The sequence below is a fragment of the Lepeophtheirus salmonis genome, chromosome 2 (genome assembly GCF_016086655.4).
Source record: "Lepeophtheirus salmonis chromosome 2, UVic_Lsal_1.4, whole genome shotgun sequence".
NCBI lineage: Eukaryota > Metazoa > Arthropoda > Copepoda > Siphonostomatoida > Caligidae > Lepeophtheirus > Lepeophtheirus salmonis.
In genome coordinates this window covers 7,466,324-7,486,210 of record NC_052132.2, presented here as the reverse complement: position 1 = coordinate 7,486,210, position 19,887 = coordinate 7,466,324, and the positions used below count along the sequence as shown (strand labels likewise).

Here is a 19,887-nt window from a genome sequence, read left to right as displayed (position 1 = left end):
CTGTTTATAATTAATTTAATCACGTTCAAAACATTGATTAGGAGAAAAGAAGCATATACATCAACAGCTGATTGAAAAATACACTGTTTATTTTTTTGAATTAACAAAGTATTGCGGTGCCCGTTGTTTTCCACACTGTGTTACTTTATTTATACAAGAATTTACAATGTGTTTTGTTTTCAGCTGTTGATGTTCTTCTTTACCACTTTTCAGTGTTCGTAATACTGATTGATTAGATTTTAATGAGTTCTTATTAAATTGTGAACAATTATCAACTATTATTTAATAATATTTCTATAGTTGGAAGAATGGGAAAAATACCAACAAATTTTGGATATTTCACCTGTTTCTCTTCGGAGGAAAAGTTGTCAGATAAAGTCAAATGTTATTATATAAATATTTTTAATAATAAAATTGGATTATCCCTTGTTCAGAATCAGTAAAAATGTAACTTTAATCCGGATTCTATTTTATTAAGGTACCCACTTTGGTAGAAATTAAAATAAAATTCGAGATAATTATCCGTCTAATATGTGTTTCAGATCTGCATACGAAAGTTTGGGAACCCGATCATTTACGTTTAAAGATCCGAACCGTTTCGGATCTGGTAAAATGAAAATCCGCCCTATCCTTATATCAAAGTCGGAAAAAAGGATTGGGGTTCAAGTACTTCAATGAACTCTTTGGAACGTTGCTCTCTCTAACACAAGGTACTTGAGTGAAGAGTCATTATTAATATCGGGTTTAACATGACGCTACGTACATAATGTATTGGTTATTAGTAAATAATATAATATAAAAATGAGTTGTCATCATTATCGGATCGATCTAAACATAACAATGTCCATCAGTAAATTTAAAATCCTAATCGGAAAGTTAGAATAAAAAAAAAAAAAAAAACAACCCTATAATTTTAAATTGATCAAAAAAAAAGGCTGAGAAAGACTTTTTAACATTTTATGTTTATAGTTCTTAGAAACATATGGAAAGAGAATGAAAATATTTTTATTTTGGATAATAAATAATTTTTTTTTTAATTTCATCGATATTCTCACATTTGAAAAGAATTATTTTTATCTGTTTCTCCAACAAATGGACCAATAAAATATGTCTTAATTTATTTATCATACAATATCTGTAAAAAAAAATATATATTAAATATTAGGGTTGCAACGATTAGTAATTTTGCCGATTACCAAAGGACTGATTTATTGACATTTGTTAATCCGTGTTCTAATTAACATTTTTTTTTATTAAATATATTAAAACAAGTCCGGTAAATAGGATTAATACAAAAACCGTTGTAAAATATAACTGGCAGTACTGCCCAAGCCTAGCATGGTCTTTCACTTAGTTACTTTTTAGTTATCTGAAGAGGAGAATATACATAATTGTATAAAATATGACTTAACGGTTTGTCAAATTAAAATAAACTGAAAATAATTGTGTACCTTTTTTAGCTGTCATGATGTTTTACTTGATCAGCTACAAACAGTCGTAAGAGATTGGAATTAAACACAAACTTCACTCTGTATAGATATGGAGTGAATTTTTCGAAGTATTTGATCCATTGGTGATTTTGTAAGTTTTCCGTAAATAACTTGAATGGTAAATTTATTTTAACAGTGAAATGCATTTCAAAAACAAAAAAAAGTATTTGGAAAAAAAAGGAACGGTGCATAAAACCCAAAAACGCCCACATCACCGTCAAGCATAGGTGGAGATATAACTATCCATCAAGTCCAACCTCACTTGCTATTCCTTAAAGAAGGTAAAAATCGATTCCTTGTGACGTCATTTATTCTGTTTTTCCTCTTTTTAATTATTGTATTATGTATATTAGAATAAATTATATAACTGTGTAAAAATATAGTATGTCTTTGTTATATTGCTTTATTAAGATAAGAGGGATATTTTCTGCAAGATATGTATAATGATTACATACATCATATATTTTATTAGGCTTAATAAACCGTCGACATTTTGTAGGAACATTTTTAAGGACCGATAAGCGTGGTTCTAAGAATGACTGGACCGAATAAATAAGGAACTAGTCGGTGAGGTGTCATCCTGCTCGACAATGGCCAAAAAAATAGGAGGAAGATACAAGAGGAGTAGCTCAAGAAGAAGCACATAAAGGTGATAAAGTGGCTCTAGCCAGTCTCTGGATCTCCATACCACATAAAATCTTTATGAGTGGGCAAAATTACTAAAAAAATCTTCTTCCATTCTATCATAGATGCTATACAAGCGTGTTCTGAAAAGTTTCCGAGCTAACAAAACAAAAATACAAGATATTTTATCTGATTTTTTATTCTCCAAAATAGTCTCCTTGCAACTCTGTAAAATAATTGTTCACGATGCACTTTTTGGCTGAATTACTCCGAGTTGGATTGACTTAGAGGCGTCAAATTTCTAAGCAATGAGTCATTTCATATCTATTATTGTTTGAATATATTTAAAGATGACATTTTTAAAATGAATATTTAATGGCAGCCCTATACTCAATTTTTGTCCAATTTCACAAAAAAACAACTCACATCAACACATTCCAACGACAGTTACGAAATAACTGTTTGTCCGAAATGGCCGAAACTTTGGTGAGTAACTGTCAACAGCTTAGACAACAGTAACTAGCTTTTATTTGCGAGTGTTTCCATCTTCACAATGAGATCAAACACTTTTCAGGGCACCCTGGTATTATATAGACATTCCTACAAAAAAGTGAAGGGGGAACAAAAGATATTTTTTAGTTAAAAAAAATATTATTTTTAAATTGTAAAAAAAAAAAAGAAAAAAAACTTTTCAAAACTTTTCTAGAGTTAAGAAATAAATATATATATACGTAGGTATGGATATTCCAGTATATTTAGGGAAAAGGGATGACAAACACAGAAACTGGTTTTTTCTCATAAATTGTTGACAAACATTTACTCTATAGAGAAATAAGAGTATGTTTATTCGATTATATAGGTGGTGTACACGCCCACTTTTCACTTCCTACATCTCCTTTTTTTTTAAATAGAATGAGTTTGTCATTGACAATAAGAGCCAGATATATAATAATAATTGACTTCTTCTTTTGAAACTAATATAAACTCGTTTCTCATTTTTTGCTGCAGTTTGTGTTTTAATTATTGCCATCTTTATTATTGATATTTTGATTCACTTATATTTATAGCTATGTACATAATAGATCTTGGAAGACCTCTCCTTATTAGTATGATTTATACTGGGGTATAGTAACAAATCTTTTGATTTAAAAAAAATAAAAAATGTTTGAAACAATAGCAGCATCATGATTTGCAATTTAGCTTTTCATGTCATGTCTTTTTCTTCTAATGATTTATTTATTTTGTAAATTTATTGAGGATAGTGTAATAGTAGACATATTAATGGTCTCACATATAGGAAGTATAATATCAAGAATGATTATTCTAGGTTGCATTTCTCAAACAATAACCCTTTCAAATCCATATAATTAATTACCCTTGAAATAGTGGGTACTACAATTTTGAAAATGTCTACGTTTAAGCAAAGCAAATACCTAAAATATTCAATGTAACTAGGATTTTATCGGCAGTATTAGATTATTCTTGTTTTGTTATATGTGGTGTGTCAATATAAAAGAAAATCAAGAGAAGTAAAAAATCCTGAATAACTTTTTTACTTCATTTACAGTGAATATGTCAGGAAATTGATGTCTGATATTTTAAACAAGCATGAATTAAAGCTAACTCAGCATCATGGTATAATTTCATATCCCAATATATCGCCCCTTAAGTTGTAGGGATTTTTTAATACAACCAGGCAAATTTTATATTTTGGACGAGAGTATGTGCATTGGTTGCAGGCAGTAATTTATTAATCTTATTTTGGACAATGCCTCATAGATTTTCTATCGAAAACAAGTCCAGACTGCTGCTAAGCTATGTACTCTTTGCCCAAAATGAGTCCAAATTAGCCTGAAGCCATACTTGAGCCACGTTGGAGCTATGAGCAGAAGCTACTTCTTGCTGGAAACTTGCTCTTGACATGTCTTATAACATTTTCCGCGTCAGACCGATCTGTTTTCTCGGCTCCTTTATGTCGCAGTTGAGAAAACACTTTCTGATTATGTTGTCACATAGTATGAAGATGTCACAGTTTATCGTCGAGATATAAAATGAACCGAGCCTTAATGCAATCAGTTGTACGATTGGGATGGTTAAACAGTTCAAACATGGACTTTTCAGAGAAAATAACTATTTTACAGTCATTTATTGACTAATTTTTCCTCTCATGACAAAAAATAAGTCGTTTTTATTGTCTGAATCTCTGTGAGTTTCGGCTGCATTTGAGGCCTGTACGGCAAATGCTTTAGCGATTCCTCATGTGCTTGCAGAAAGTCTCGTGGGGCACTGGATGACCATTTAACGTCAATTTGGTCGCTAATTTCCTCAAAGATTGGACTCTTATCGTAAGACAAAGTATTAATTTAAATTACATACCTTAATCAACTTATTGAATTCGTTCAGTAAAATCTTTAGTGTCTTTATTGTACTTTATTGTGGATTAATATGTAGGTACACTTAAAAATTAGGACGGTACTTCAAAACATTGGGACCAATATGTCTCTAATCCTGGGGAAATGGTTTGGAGTCGACTCACCACTTCGACAATGATTCAATTAATCACTTTGATAAATTTTAAACTTAATCAATATCAATTTATCTCTCCGATACCGTCTCATCTTTGACTTTTTATATTGGAATACATTTATGTCTGGACACATAAATGTTCATCCTATCTCAAAGGCAAGTCAAGTCTATGTATCTACCTACATATATATAGAAAATAATTAGGTTATTGATGGGTCTGAAATATACATAAATGAATCCTCCCTCCCCCCCTAATCATTAAGGTTAATCTTCCAATATTCAATACAAGTGCGAGACCAATGTAATTTTTTTCAATAAGTGCTGAGTCCACTTGAGTTGAGTTGTTAATCGGGTCAAAATAACAGCCACATATACCCACTTCTAATTTAAAAATAATATATTGTGTTCGTGAAAATTCTACGGATGTTTATTTCAGGAAACTACCTTGTGGCTAAAGATATATGTATAGGGTGTACAAGATATCTATGCCAACACCTTGGTGCACTCTCTTGGGCAAACAAAGCCATTTAGGCTGCTTATTTATGTTTTTTAGATAGCTTGTTCATACTTGCACCAGAAGGAAAAAAATTCAATCAATTTACAAATTTGTTGTCCCAGATATTTGGAAAAGGCAAAGAGCCCTCCTTGGTAAGAGCGATAACATGACAATTAAAAATTAAATAAACAACAAATGTGAAACATTGGATAGACATGGTTGCAATGGGAGGCCTTTTATGTGGTGGCTGCAAGATTTGTCTCTCTGCCACTCCTTAAAAAAAAAAGTTTCAAGTTGCTTCTTAACAATTTTGACGACTTCATCTTGCCGGTTTTTTTTGTCTACGAACTCGTTGGATCTGAATAGGATGGATTTTTTTTGTGGGGTGCGATAGAACAACAAACCAACCGAATCCCTTTCAACACCAAATACAAATTTATCAGTCGGATCTGGAATGAATTTCCGGATTGACAAAGGGAGTTAAGGTCTTCTCACACTTTTGGGCTCCTTTAGAAACTGTAATTGAGGCTCGAGGTTATTTTAATAAAATAAATGAAAATACATGGAGCTTTCTGAATCTGGTTTTATTGTTTTATTCGGATAACTGGCAAGAGACAAAACTTTCTCTCTACAAATAGCTTGCGCACTCTATTTATAGTGTAAAAAAATTAATTGGGATTTTCTTCTATTTTTTATAATTGTTCAATTTTTTTTTGTGTTCACTCACTACAGTTGTACATTTAAAGTAATATTAAAATCTTATTTTACCAACTTTTTATGAACATCAAATGTTGACATTGATTTAAGATTATTAAAAGTTTTTATTCCTTGTTTTCATTAGAATGGTTTTTAGTATTACCTAAGTATTAAATTATATGCATAAACATGGATAATATGTAGGTAGGACTTCTTTCAAAAATAACTAAAGATAAACTCCTACAGTGTTGATAATTATTATTATTTTCATTTTTTTTTTTTGCATAAAACAAACATTTAAAAAATGGAGTCTTATATTAACGCATTGATTGAATTGAAAATGTCATGTCTTTCTAGTATGAATCTCCATCATTGGAATTTTATTAACACCTAACAAATAAGGGTCCTTCAATTAAAAGTAAAAAAAATGATGATGACCTCGTGAATTGAAGATAGTTTTTTTAACGCAGAAATCGAAGGATATAACTTGTTTATTTACGTATATCTATTTTGGCACTTGCACGAAAAACAAACGAATCTTCCGCATTGGGTGTTGGACTACATATATATATATTAAAGTGTGTCTCATTAGGGGGAAAACCCATAATAATACCCGTAACTTTGATGACTGACTACCCTGTGGCTATGAGCCGTTTTGTAAGTGTACATATGTATTGATGAGATTTTCCTATAGACTTAGCAATGACAGTTTTTGCCACTCTTCTCAGCATTTCAGATTCTTGTAATGGCTGAGGCTCGTATTCAAGACTATTTCCTTGTTTTTGTAGTTCCAACATTGAGAAACTGAACGTCTGGATAACTTCAATAATCTTGCTGCATCAGTCAAACAAGCTCCTGCCTGACGTGGTAGCGGTGGTGTTTAAGCTGTTTTGAGGTTCAACGGTTATCTTACACAAATCATGTGTACCTCAAGTGTAATTTGGGAAATTAAAAAAAAATTCATGACATTTAATTCAGCTAAAAAAAAGTTACACTGTCCAATGAATTATCATATCATATTAACATGAGCAATCCTTACTTGCCAGAAATAGAGTACTGCTTCCTGTGTAAAAGTTTAGAGTATGCAAGTAGTATGACAGCTAGCCTACCATATTGGAAACACCACAGTAAGATACAATAAATGAGATACCCTTATTAATTTTAAATATATATAATATACATATACTAGGGCGGTCTGAATAGTATCCCACCTCAACAGAAAGATGGCACCACTCGTAAATAAAAGCTAGCTACATCTATCTAAAACCTGTTAACAGTTACTCACAATAATGTCAGCTATTTTGGAAGTGTAGTTATTATGTAACAGTTGTTTGAGTAAATAAATGTGTGTGTTTTTGTGAAAATAGACATAAATCAAGTATGGAGCTGTCATTAAATATTTTAAAAAAAAAGTGTAACCCTTTAAATAGATTCAAACAATACTAGACGTATAAAAACTTGTGTCAAAATTTGAAACGTTTAGGTCAATCAAGCGTGAGCCTAAAACAAAGAGTGCCTCATGAACAATTATTTTGTAGTGAAAAATTCTGAGTACTATTTGGAAGGGTTAAAAAGATGGGAGCATCGCTGGAAGAAGTGTTTCGAGTTACAACGATACTATTTTGAAAATACAAAATCAGAAAAAATGTATTTTATTTATGATAGGTCGGAAACTTTTCAGACCACCCTCGTTTACTTATATTTACTAAGCAATGCTGAAGTTTTTCACTTATAAAGAAGTGTATAGTCCTATGATTTGAATAAAAAAATATATTTCTTATACATACTTGGTGCAGACTAAAAATTTTCAAACTTTGCAATTCAAAATTATGAGGTATTTAGCTTACAAATTCAGGTACTGCGTAAAAAAGATATGCGATTAGCAAACATTTACTATTAATTGTTTTAAGAATCGTGTCCGAGAGAGACATAAGACTCAATGTCACAACTTTAATTTCTTGCAGGTCACACACCAACTCCAAATTTCAAATATAATTCGAGGGGCAAGGAAGACCGTGTATAATGTAAAAAAGAAGTTGGAAGAGGATTGGAACATTTGAAAGATGGATGCAACTAATCAGAAACACATTTTTAATGTAAATAACTTCTAGAAAATCATAGAGATGTGCCCAATCATGTGCAGAGTAAGCCGACATGGTCCATGGTATACATTTATTATTTTCAATTTTTCAAGAGTAAACTTGAAACGAGACGTTTTGTGAGGACATTTATTCAACAAAATCATCTAAAAATAAAGCTTAAAACAATTTTTATTAAATTGTGAGCCCTCAGCTCTAATAGTTACATACAGACTATGAAATCAGACTTGATATTGGTCCAGTCCATACTAATGGAAGCTTCTAGAGACTGGACACTCCTGTGAGCAATAACACAAGCTCTCTTCTCTAGAAGCAACTAGGTAAAGGAGTCTAAGTGGTTCGCATCTGGAGAGGATGGTGGTCACATTTTGAGGTTCCAAAAGTCCGAAAAGTTATGTCTCAGTTAGGCTGTACTCTTAGCGGGCCATGACACGAAGCTCCATCTAGAGTGAAAACAAAGTTTTCATCGAACTTTTCTCTCGCCTAGGTAGTACTTTCTTAGCCAGAAGTTCACTGTAGGTTTCTTCATTGACAAAAATGGGGGGAGGGGCAGACATCCCCGGTGGTGGTATCTGCAGTGGAAGCAAATACATCATGTGGATATTCGGTTGTTATGTAGCAGCTGTTCTGCTTATTCAAAAGGAATAAAAGGTAAAAGAAATAATCAGAAAAAAAACAAAATTTTGCTCAAATGTTCAGACATAAAATATGTTGTGGTCCTCCTCTGCAATTTAGCGCCAACGTCATTCCAGCTTGAAAATAATAATATGTGTACCAATAGCTGAGATCAAACCTGTAAATTCGCTATCGTGCCAATGATTTTGTATTTTCTCACACTGCAGTCAACATAACAGTCGCAAAACTAAGTGGTAAGTTCTTAGTAATCTTAAAGAAGCCTATTCTCATAAAGAGCATGGCCCAAATTCATCCAATCCTACCTAGATATAGGCTGGAAGTAATTCCAGCCTATATCTCCTTGCTATTTGGCTAAAATCATCCACTCCGGGAGAAGTACAAGTTCCCACAAAGGTGGAGCATATATTTTAAATGTTTAAAATATGAGGTTTTTAGTGTCTCAAATGTGAAAAATTTCAAAACTCTAGGGTTGTTGAGCTACCTCTGAATATTTTTCAAAATTGTTCAAAGTTAGTCCATGATATGTATAGACTAAAAGAAACATTTTTCTATCATTTAAAAAATAAGCTCCATACTATAACCCAGATGCTAATCCTTTTGATAATTTTTGCTGGCTGCATATTGAGATAAAGACGGGTAGAGAACGTGATGAAAGTGAGAATCGATCAAGGCAGTTATTGACCAAGCCTGAATTGAAATGAAAATAATACGGACTACATTTGTAAGTGCTGACTTTTTTTCAATAAGATGATTTCTCCCACGATAGTAACAGCCGATGGTTGTATAATTGAATAAAGAAATAGCTGCCAGTATTGACGATAGTTTTGTATAAAATAATGTTTTTGTGACATATGTATACTATTACACAAAATATTTGAAACATTCATAAATAATATGGAAACTGCGTAAATTTTAAGTCAACCCCCCCCTCCCCCCCCCGTACATATAAATTAAAATCCTCAAATAATACAACATCTACTTATACTTTAAAGTATATGAAAGTTTGTTATTTTTTAAAAGAGAAGATAATATTCTTTTAAGAATACCTATCTATACCATTATCGTCATATTTAATTATAATTTCAACAAAGAAAACATAATATTGTTTCATTCCACATTAAATTAACCAAAGATTTGTTGATCTCAACATCCCAAATATTAAAGTTATTTATAATATAGGATGCTTAAAAAAATTTGGGAAAAACTTGAAGTCAAATAACATGAACTGGATGGGGTAAAACCATATTTTTTTATTATTTTGAAGTTATATTTAAGGACATTCAATCACGCATAATGAGATCCACCTCTCTGGATAGCCTTGTCCTCACGGCGTTGGAAGCTATGGCAGGCCTTTGCTATTGCAAATGTTGCTTTAGATTGACGTCACATGTGTATTAAGATGGAATATACTTTAAATTTGGAGTATTATTAGAATAAATTTGGTTTCAATGTAATGAACTTGACAAAAATATGTTTTAATTAATTTTTCAACCTTATCATCCATATTCAGCAAGATTTCACTTAAAATTATAATACAAAGAAAAATTAGATCATATAAAAAGAGATAATTTCAGCGAGCTTAGCCTTGGATTCAAGTGCTCCGAAAGATAACTAATTGGTATGGATTGAATTGAAAAAGTGAGTCCTCCATATTTCGAGTTAGAGTAGGCCGGTACTACGAAGTGGATGAGAGTAAAAATACTTCATGATCTCTTTGATCTTTTTGAATCCCAGGTCATGATTACTTTGATGGAGAGGAACAAAGGGGAGTCATGAATTGCTTGAGAGATGTACCCTTCCCACAGGATCGATCCATGGGGTTTGTTATAATTCTTCTCTTGCAGCAGATTTAAGATAATTAGTGACCCCCTCCAAAAAAACTAAAATATCGATAATATGCTGTCTTTCCGGAATCAGGGCTATCATTTTTTTATATTATATCTGGAGTGGTTATTTTACAGGAAAACAATAATATTTTTTATAGTTTATTTCTCTGAGAAATTGGCATGGACTTGAAAAATATATCAATCTGTTAATGAGTTAAATAAATACGACATATTAAATAAAACTTTTGTTAATAAAATGACGAAATAAATGCTTATAATTGATTTAATAGTGTACATATTTATTTAAAAAACAAATTTTCATTTTAAATTAAAATCGAAATATCTCCAAAATAAAAAATTATATTTTCTTTATATATAAGTATTTTTCAGGTGAAATTCAAAGTTAAATAATCTCAATTTGATCAAAATTAAGATTAAAAGTAATAATAATGTAGGAAAATGATTCAAAATGATCATTTTTGTCAACATTAATGGCAATTTGTAACGCACCCAAAAAATTAATAGTAATAGTTTGTTGAGAGATAATGGTGATAGTTACAAATATAGACCAAACTCAATTTTTGGACCAATCATTCTAGCTTGTTTTTTTTGCTGACAAGCCATATATTAACTATAGTAAAAACTAAAATTAAAAGTATATATATTTTTGCCATGCATGTAGTTTAAAAAAAATCCAAAAATTTAAATTTTTTATTTAAAATCCACAACTTTTCAAAAAAAATTAATTTTTTTGAAAAAGAAAATTCGAAAATTAAATTTCGAATCTAAAATTTTGGAGAAAAAAAATTCAAATATTAAAATTTCTAGTAAAAAGAAAAAATTCCTTGATTTTGGGAGGTGTACTGCCAACACACTGGAAACGCTCTTTATTCATCCACCCACGTTGAAATTTAAATATTTTTCTTGAATCGGGTGTTTCAAAATAGGAGATTGGTATTTGGATTTTATGATGAAATCCCTTGTATTCTTTGATTCATTTATCATCTGAATTGCAGGCAAACCTGTTTAATTAACTTTATCAATCTGTTTGACATATTTTTAATTCCTGCCACATTTAATTATATTAAAATCTCAAAATTTACCAAAAATGTAAATTGATAAATCAACGAAATACTTTTTTATACATTATAAAAATGTATTTTTTCATATCAAATTTATTTCATTTATAAGGTAATAACAAAATTTGATATAGTTCATTATACTAATACTTATTTGTGGGGCGTTGCTAGCTTTCATCCTTTTTTTTGGGGGGGGCTTAGCCCTTAAAATTATACACACCGTTATATAATTAACTTATAAATATAAGTTTATTATAATATATGTTGGGTATGTGGAAAATCGGGCATTTTGAAAAATGACTGATGGAGCAGGCAATGTGCAAAATCTATAAAATTTCCATATTCCGGCAATCAAACTATTATATCATAAGAAATTGTAACGAGAGATCCAATATTATTTTGCCACTTCAATGTATAGTGGTGGCAATGGCTTTGACCAATGTTTTGGACCAGTAGTTTAACTGCACAGCCCGTTGTCATGTTTATTATAGAATATGAGAAAGGATCCTTAGAGCTTAAGGAAACAGTGGTGGTGTATAATGCTCCACCTTCTGGACAAGAGGTTCAGTAGCATAATCCGCGGGCTGGTATATATAATAGTATATTAGAAGGGTTTCTTGATACTCGAATTTATATTTCAATGGAAAAGTTAAAATTATATTCTTTTCTTTTTTAAGTTATCAGTGCTAGAGAAAGACGATATCAATTGAATATAATCAATCAGGTAAATGATGATTGTATATACTTTTGTCATCTAACCATATAAAATAAAGATTATTTAATGCAATCCTTAAAATCATAACACAAGAATTTTTTTGTATAGTAAGTACATTGCGTTAGTACCCACTCTTGCCTAAGTAATTAGATGTGGGCTAAAAAACAAGTTTTGGCTAAATAATATAGAATATAACTCCTTAAGAAGTTTTCAGAGTTACTCTCCCTTTTTTATGAGTAACTACTCTGTACTTGTATCAATCCATATGTGTTCTGTCTTCAAAAATGAAAAAATAGTAATAAGACTTTAAAAAATATATATAATGTGATGATTGAGGAATACTTTAGTCTTTAGAGTGTTAAAAACAGAACAAACAAAATGCATTTGAACATATCATTATTTATATTAGATTCAAATCTTAAAATATACTTAATTTTTGAAAACAAAAAGAAACAGGCCTGCAAAATTTTTACTAATAAGGCTGCATAATCATTTTTATATCAAATATATTTATATGACATACATCAGGGAGCACAATATAGGGTGTATGCACGTTCGATTCTATATGTAGACGCATATTTCATCGTTACGATAATATTATTATTTCTTAGATCAAAATATGTTTATGATATACATCATGGACTATTGTATACAGTGCACCCAGGGACTCGTTCTTATACCATATATTTATGCAAACAGAAAAAGAGACAAACCTTGCCTTATTGTATATTAAGTATTATAAAATATTAAGCCATACTAGTGTACATTAAATGTTTCGTATAAATGGTTTGATCTAACAATATAAGATGAATATATACAGCATTAATTAATATCAAATATTACTCCGTATTATTAAAGCAAGCCAAAATGATTTTTGCCTCAATTAATCCTAGAATATGTTTGTATTCTTTAAATAATTACAGTTCATTTTCATCCACAAAATTATTTAGTTTAATTCTTTGGAGGCAGCGGAAATGGCACTTAAGGTAGCAAAAATTGACCCTCACAATTAAAGAATTATAAATTGATAAGTAATAAATATTTGAAAGGCCATAATATTATAAACAAAACCTTACATTCTGGAATATTAAAATATGATACAAAAGCAATATTTGACCAAAATAAGGCCATTAGAATGTATATTGAAAATATAATATATTGGAAAATTTATATATCCCTGATTTTCGTTCAACATTGTTTTTATGTTGACCGTTCTCATATATTCATTATTTTATATATATAATTAAAACATTTTATTCAACTTTGAAAAATTTTCATGATGATACATTTCTAAGGAAAAATGTCAGTTTATGTATTCAAGCCATCCTTCCATATTTTCAGAATACATGTAAAAATATTAGGCTGGGGGAAAAGTAATTTCGTATTTCCCTTACATAATTTTAGCTTAGTTTATCTTTATCATTATTGGTCCCATCGGATCATACGATAAGGTGATTTAAAGGTGTGAGTGTATACTACAAACACAGCATAGCGATTGGCCGATTCAGTCTTGAATTATCGTGCGTCGAGTTTGGAGGTCTCAAAAGAAGAAGTGCACCATATTTTACATTTTACTACCTGAAAGGGAAAAACACTTCGAATGTACCCTAGAAAATTTGCTATGTATACAGTGTCGATAGTGTTTTGGTTCATGTTACTCAAAAGTTGTTCGAGCGATTATTCTTTCGCTCAATTCTACTCAGAAGCGACCAGTATTGGTGAATAGGAGGAACAAAGACGTCATAGGGACAATGGCTTCAACGAGAAGGGTATGAGGTTGTACTCCCCTTGGGAACAAGATATCGAACATAACGGGGCATACTTTGCTTAAACTGAATTATTGTAATACTTCTTAGAAAGCATTACAATTACGAGTACAATACGAAATTTATTTTTCCCCAGTCTATTATTTAGAGGCAATATTAATTTTCTAATAAAAACTCCAGAAGGATGAAAAATATATCATATAATTGATAAGTTTTCTTCACATCGTTAGTGTCGAAATACATGAGAACAAATAAGTCTTCGATCTGCATTCTTAAAATTCTTTTAAGATTGATAATTTCTCATTTAAAGAATACCAATTTTAACATTATGTACAATGTGCAGGAGTGATAGTTAAATGCCATCGAATCATTTTCAAACTAAAAAGATAAGTATTGGGCATCGGTTTAAAAATCCTGGAGTGGTATGAGATCGTTTTGATTTTTAACGGACCAAAGTTTTGTCTGGATCTTTTTTACAAAAATCAGTCTTAATGGGTCAAAATCGATTCTATAGATGTATTGTTGATAAAGTCTGATGTGTTTTAAAATTGTTGACATGGGGACAATACATAAAATTAAATGTGTTGCATTAATCTTATTCATAGATCCAAATAGGGAAAAAACCAGTCCATAGATTGATACCGAAGAAAATTAGTTTGTATGTTGAGACCGAAAAAATTAGTTAATAATGTGAAAACTCTTAAATGCCAGTCTACCGTCTAAGAATGAGGTTAGTATTAAAGTATCGGGTGAGAAAAAATTACTCAAGACCAAACTGAAACAAATAAGTCTTGAGCCAAGTAACAACACAAATATTTATCTGTTGAGTTAGGTTTGGTTTGTGAAAAAACCTGTATCTCATTTTCACCAAATATATATAGGGGTATCGCTTATTTGCATATTTTTCATACATTCTTATATATGCAGATAACAAAAAAAAAAAAAAAGATAGAATCTAAATTTATTCATTTACTTCATACGTTTGTACATAAAAGTCAATATACTATAAATATACTTGAGTCAATTACATGCTTCGTATTAAAAATATGACTTATGAACTATAGTTTACCATTATTTGATTGAAGAGACTTATGTTAGCCCGATATGGTCCTTTTAACGAGAAAATCTGTCAATTTCTCATTCTTTTATACTAATAATCAATATTGCCAACTCATAATGCAATTGACTACATACCCAAAGTGTTAATAAGAAACATTTGGTAATAGGAAATTGACGATAATTCGTTGAGCGATACAAATGTTTCTCAATATTGAGAAAAATCATTTTAGATTGATTTTGTGTTGACTGTCAACATATTTAAGATGTTATCTTTTCTAATAGTGTATCAAATAAAGGTATGAAGGCTTAATTTGAAGTTACACCACCCTAAGGAAAAGGCTATTTATTTGTAGAGCATATTTTATTATAAATAAAAATAAATATTGTTATTAGATCAATGTATATAACACAATAGGATGATATTATCCAAAAGGATTAAATCGAACTGGTCCATAGGTTTTCCTTGGAGGATTTGATTTTGGAGTTGGTGTTGGAGGAGGTAGGGGTTTGTAGTAAACTGGAGCTTGTATTGGAGGAGGGATAGGTTTGTAGTAAACAGGAGCTGGCTTGGGTGCTGGGGGTGGAAGAGGGTTAGGAAGAGGTTGATAAACAGCTGGAGGTGGAGGGGATGGCTCATAAGGAGCAGGCTGAGGTGGAGTAAAAGGAAGGATTTCTCCCTCATACTTTACACCAGCAACAAATCCAGAGTCTCCAATGACTTCATATGTGACTATTTTAGTACGACCATCAGGAAGAGCCACTCGATATTCTCCATGGGTCTCAGCACCATCCCTGCTTTCCTCATGTCCAAAGTTTTGAAGTTCAAAGTCATTTACATTATAAGTAAATTTGTACAACGCAGGTTCATCAATAATGGAAGGATTGGTAGTCAAAGGGGAGTAGTATTGGGCTGAGACAGAAATGCTCATGAAGACAAGAGTATAAAGTACCTAAAAATCGTTGTTATTTTCAAATAAATAAAAATATATAAGAAGCGTTTTTAAATATTGGTCTGCAATTTTTTACCTTCATTCTTAAATATTCAGAGATAAACTGATGTCCATATAGTTGCGATTCAAACCATTTATAGAAAAAATAGGTTCAATATAGAATTTCCAATGTCAAGTGACGCCAGAATATAAGTATAGGTATGTATAATATGTAGATGCGTGTTGAACACGCCCATCTACATATTATGTGGTGTTTAAAAGAAAATGGATTGAATCTCTATCAAAGTGTGGCTTAATGTCTACGATATTTGAGTTGAATGTATTTTTATAAGAGATGAGATAATCAAAGTGTCACATCCTTGATACAAACATTTGAAGTATAGGTAAACAATAAAGTGGGAGACGAAGGATGATATTATTCATTCAGTATGTATTAACTTGGAAATGCCTAATTCGTACATTCATATTTAATTTCTATATATATACAAATCACGTCGTTGACTTTATTGCATCACGGAAATTTTCCTCAAAAAAGAAACAAAACAAAAGGTTCGAAATCATTTGATAGTTAGACAAATAAGTCAATAAGATATAAATAGCATTAAGTAATCCCAGACTATCATTTTCATATTATTTCTCCAGAACTTGAAAAATGAATTACATATTATGGGTGACCCATAAGTCTTAGGACAACAAATTCAACTTAATATTTCTAGCTAATATTTTTTAATTATGTTTATTGCGTAAGATTCACGCAGACTCTATTTTTGTTTGCTGTTAAAAAAACTTTTTTTTAAAACGTGTTCTTGAGCCTCTAACAACGACAACATGAACCCGAAGTACGCCATCATCAATAATCATCAATGCATCAACAATAAATTGTATTTTTGTCTTTTCGGAAACAGAGAATAAGTATAGAAGAAGTTATTACTTTGTTTATTTATCAAAAAAAAACAATTTTAAAACAGCCATGACGTATCAAGTCACACGAGGAAATCGACAACTGACAACAAAATGTATAGATTATGTCTAATGTATTCGTTACATTTGTTGTATCACACAACCTTTCCTCAAAAGAGAAACAGAAAAAAAGGTCCAAATTCAGTTGGATGTAATTAACAAATAGGGCCTAAGCTAACTGAAAACTATATAATATGTTTGATTGTATGACAGTGTGTAGCTTGGAAGTGAAACTTATTTGTCTCAGAGCACCCTCTATTTGAGGATCGTACTTATATTTTATATTATATACTATAATTATTCAGGTAGTTATGTTAATTTACCTCAAAATAGTGCCACTCTCTGCCACTTTGTTAATCGATTTATATAAGTTGTAGACCGCTGAATGGAGAAAACAGGTTACCCGCGAAAAAAATTTCAAAAAAAGTAAAAAAAACAACAACCAATTTTTACAAAATTAGAAAATTCATTAACGGTTAATTTATGCTGGCCAACCATCTCCATGCTTGAACTGCAAAAGTAGTACTGTGCAATATTGATTGCCACTAAGTTCTTCATGTTATTCTACCTCCATAGACAGCTGTTATTGCATCCAAGAGATCAACTCTTCCTATATCCTTCTTATATTTAAAAATTTTATCCGGAAATGTCAGGCTCATATACTTTGTTCAACTTTATTCTATTATCTTGCCTTAAAAAAAGGAATATCTTTGAAACTAAATATATCTAGTGATTCATTAACAGAAAGATATTTTCTATAAAACAATATATCCTTATAAATCAATATGTTTACGCTACATGAGACAGGTTAATTTTCAAAGACTTAATTTTAAAGTGGAATAAAACTGTAAAACATTAACGGAAACATAAAAAAATTGATTTCGAGTAGCATCAAGCATAAAAAAATAACATTTCTAATTGAAATTTAATGTCTAAACCTTATCCCTCACGAGATATTTGCCTTTTTCTGGAAGCCATGATTTTCAATTGAACATCACTTTCGATTCGAGTCAGATTCTTGAGTAATGCGGTGACCCAGTAAATAATTTAAATTTTTTATAATATATTTAATAAAGTACTTCAGACGACAGATAACAAGTTCTAACAAGTTTTTGGATTTTTTTTAACAGAACTCAATTTTTTATTTATTTTTGAAAAATTTGGAAAATTCATAGTTATAAAAAATAAAACATCCATATTTATTCTCAAAAAATTAAGTTTTTTTGGAATAAAAAATTAAAATCCACAGCTCTTAACAAAAAATTTATTTTTTGAAAAAAAAAATTAAATATTAATTAAAAAAAAAAAAAAACCTCCAAAAACCAAGTTCCCCACACAAATAAAATAAAAATAGAATTCTGCGGACGCGAAAACATTAACACTATTACATTTTCTAGTTAAAAAAATCCTGAATTTGAAGGGCTATAGCTCCTCCAGCCCACCCCCTGCAGATACCCCTGAGTTATGATCCACTTCTAAAATATTCTTTTAAAATAGCAAGTACCCCTTGGAGTGTCTCCAAGTACCCGAAGGAGTACGTGTACCCCCATTTGAGAACCACTGGCTTAAAGTATATTATAGTATTTGATTCCCAATGATTTTAAGTAGAGGGTATGGTTTATGGATTAATCAAACTTCCCCAGTAAAGTTTATAAAATAAACAATTTGAATATTTCATATACAATATAACCTAGGAAATGTATAGCTTTCATCATTTAGTGGCTTAGTCGAATTGGCTATTTTTTTTGTTTCGGTAATTTTGTCCTCTGTAGGTTATATTATTGGAAGATTTTGTCCATTTGGATTATTGTGTTACAAAGATAATTAAACTTTAATACAGACATCTTTAATTAACAAATATTGTGATGTTTTATAAGACTTTAGTACAAACAGTATGGATGACAATTGTCATTTAAAAAAATACAGATAGTTAGAGTAATTGAGGAACTTTTATTTTCAAGGTTTATTTAGTTTATATTCAAATATACTTTTATCTGTGCTAATTTATATGCATTAGATGAGTAAGTTAAATTGTTATTAAGACCTTGTTCCTTATTTTTCTCCTTTCAAACCATATATTAGTCAAATAGATATGATAAAGGATTTAAGAAGTTAGGAGTATCCAGTCGAACGTTTATTATTTCAAGTAAACCTGTTACAGAAACTCCCACATCCAATGAATTCTATTGAAATGTTTATAAATTATAATATTATTCTTGTTGCTGAACATGGAAGTGCAATAAAAGTGAGAACAAACCTCTAAATCTCATTAACTTCTTGTCTATATGATTTTTAATCTAATTTACTTATTTTTTATTAGTAATAAATTATTTGGTCAGGGGATATGTGATACATATGAACGGCTTTGTTTTGAGTTATTAACAATGTACATGAATCTTTTTGTATCTAATAAGGAACTTTTTAGCATGCATACACATTTTAAGAGGTATGATGTTAGGATTGCTCCAATTTATATTTGTAAGCACTTTTAACCTTTCTTTAGCGCAGTTGTTACAACTTTTTTTAAAGTTTGATCCTTAAAATGCGTGCCTAGACAATGTGCAATCCCTACACCTCTCATAAAGAGATTAATACAAAATTTTGCGTATATTTTATTCACATAAATGACTTACAGTGAATAAAGGATCAACCCAGAGGCAAATAATATTAGTTGTTTGTCTACACTGATCAAAAATAAAAATTTTAATTATTCATATTAAAAAAAAATATAAGAAATAAACAAATGAAATAATGAATATATTCTAAATATAAAATCAGCGATATATGTACTACTTGGTAGGATTTTTATACCATCAATTTTCTTTAGGGGTAAATAAAGTCAAAATTAAGACTTTCTAACAAATAACATTATAGTCAATGGATGTACAAATAGATTTATTCACGATTCACAGTCTTAATGTGACGGATGAGTACTGTGCATTGAGCAAATCAGGTATATCCTAGC

The 19,887-nt window shown here is 30.4% G+C and overlaps 2 protein-coding genes across 2 annotated transcripts in view; both read right to left on the bottom strand.

Moving 5' to 3' along the window:
• LOC121132528 (endothelin-converting enzyme homolog) overlaps positions 1–19,887 on the bottom strand; it is a 171,150-nt gene that overhangs the window by 34,760 nt on the left and 116,503 nt on the right. The gene's annotated exons all lie outside the window — the stretch shown is intronic.
• On the bottom strand, positions 15,355–16,165 carry LOC121132529 (uncharacterized). Its single transcript, XM_040727947.2, has 2 exons — positions 16,039–16,165; positions 15,355–15,962 (listed from the first exon to the last, which is right to left on the bottom strand). Exons 1-2 carry the CDS (start codon positions 16,042–16,044, stop codon positions 15,435–15,437), a joined length of 534 nt encoding a protein of 177 aa, XP_040583881.1. The 5' UTR covers positions 16,045–16,165; the 3' UTR covers positions 15,355–15,434.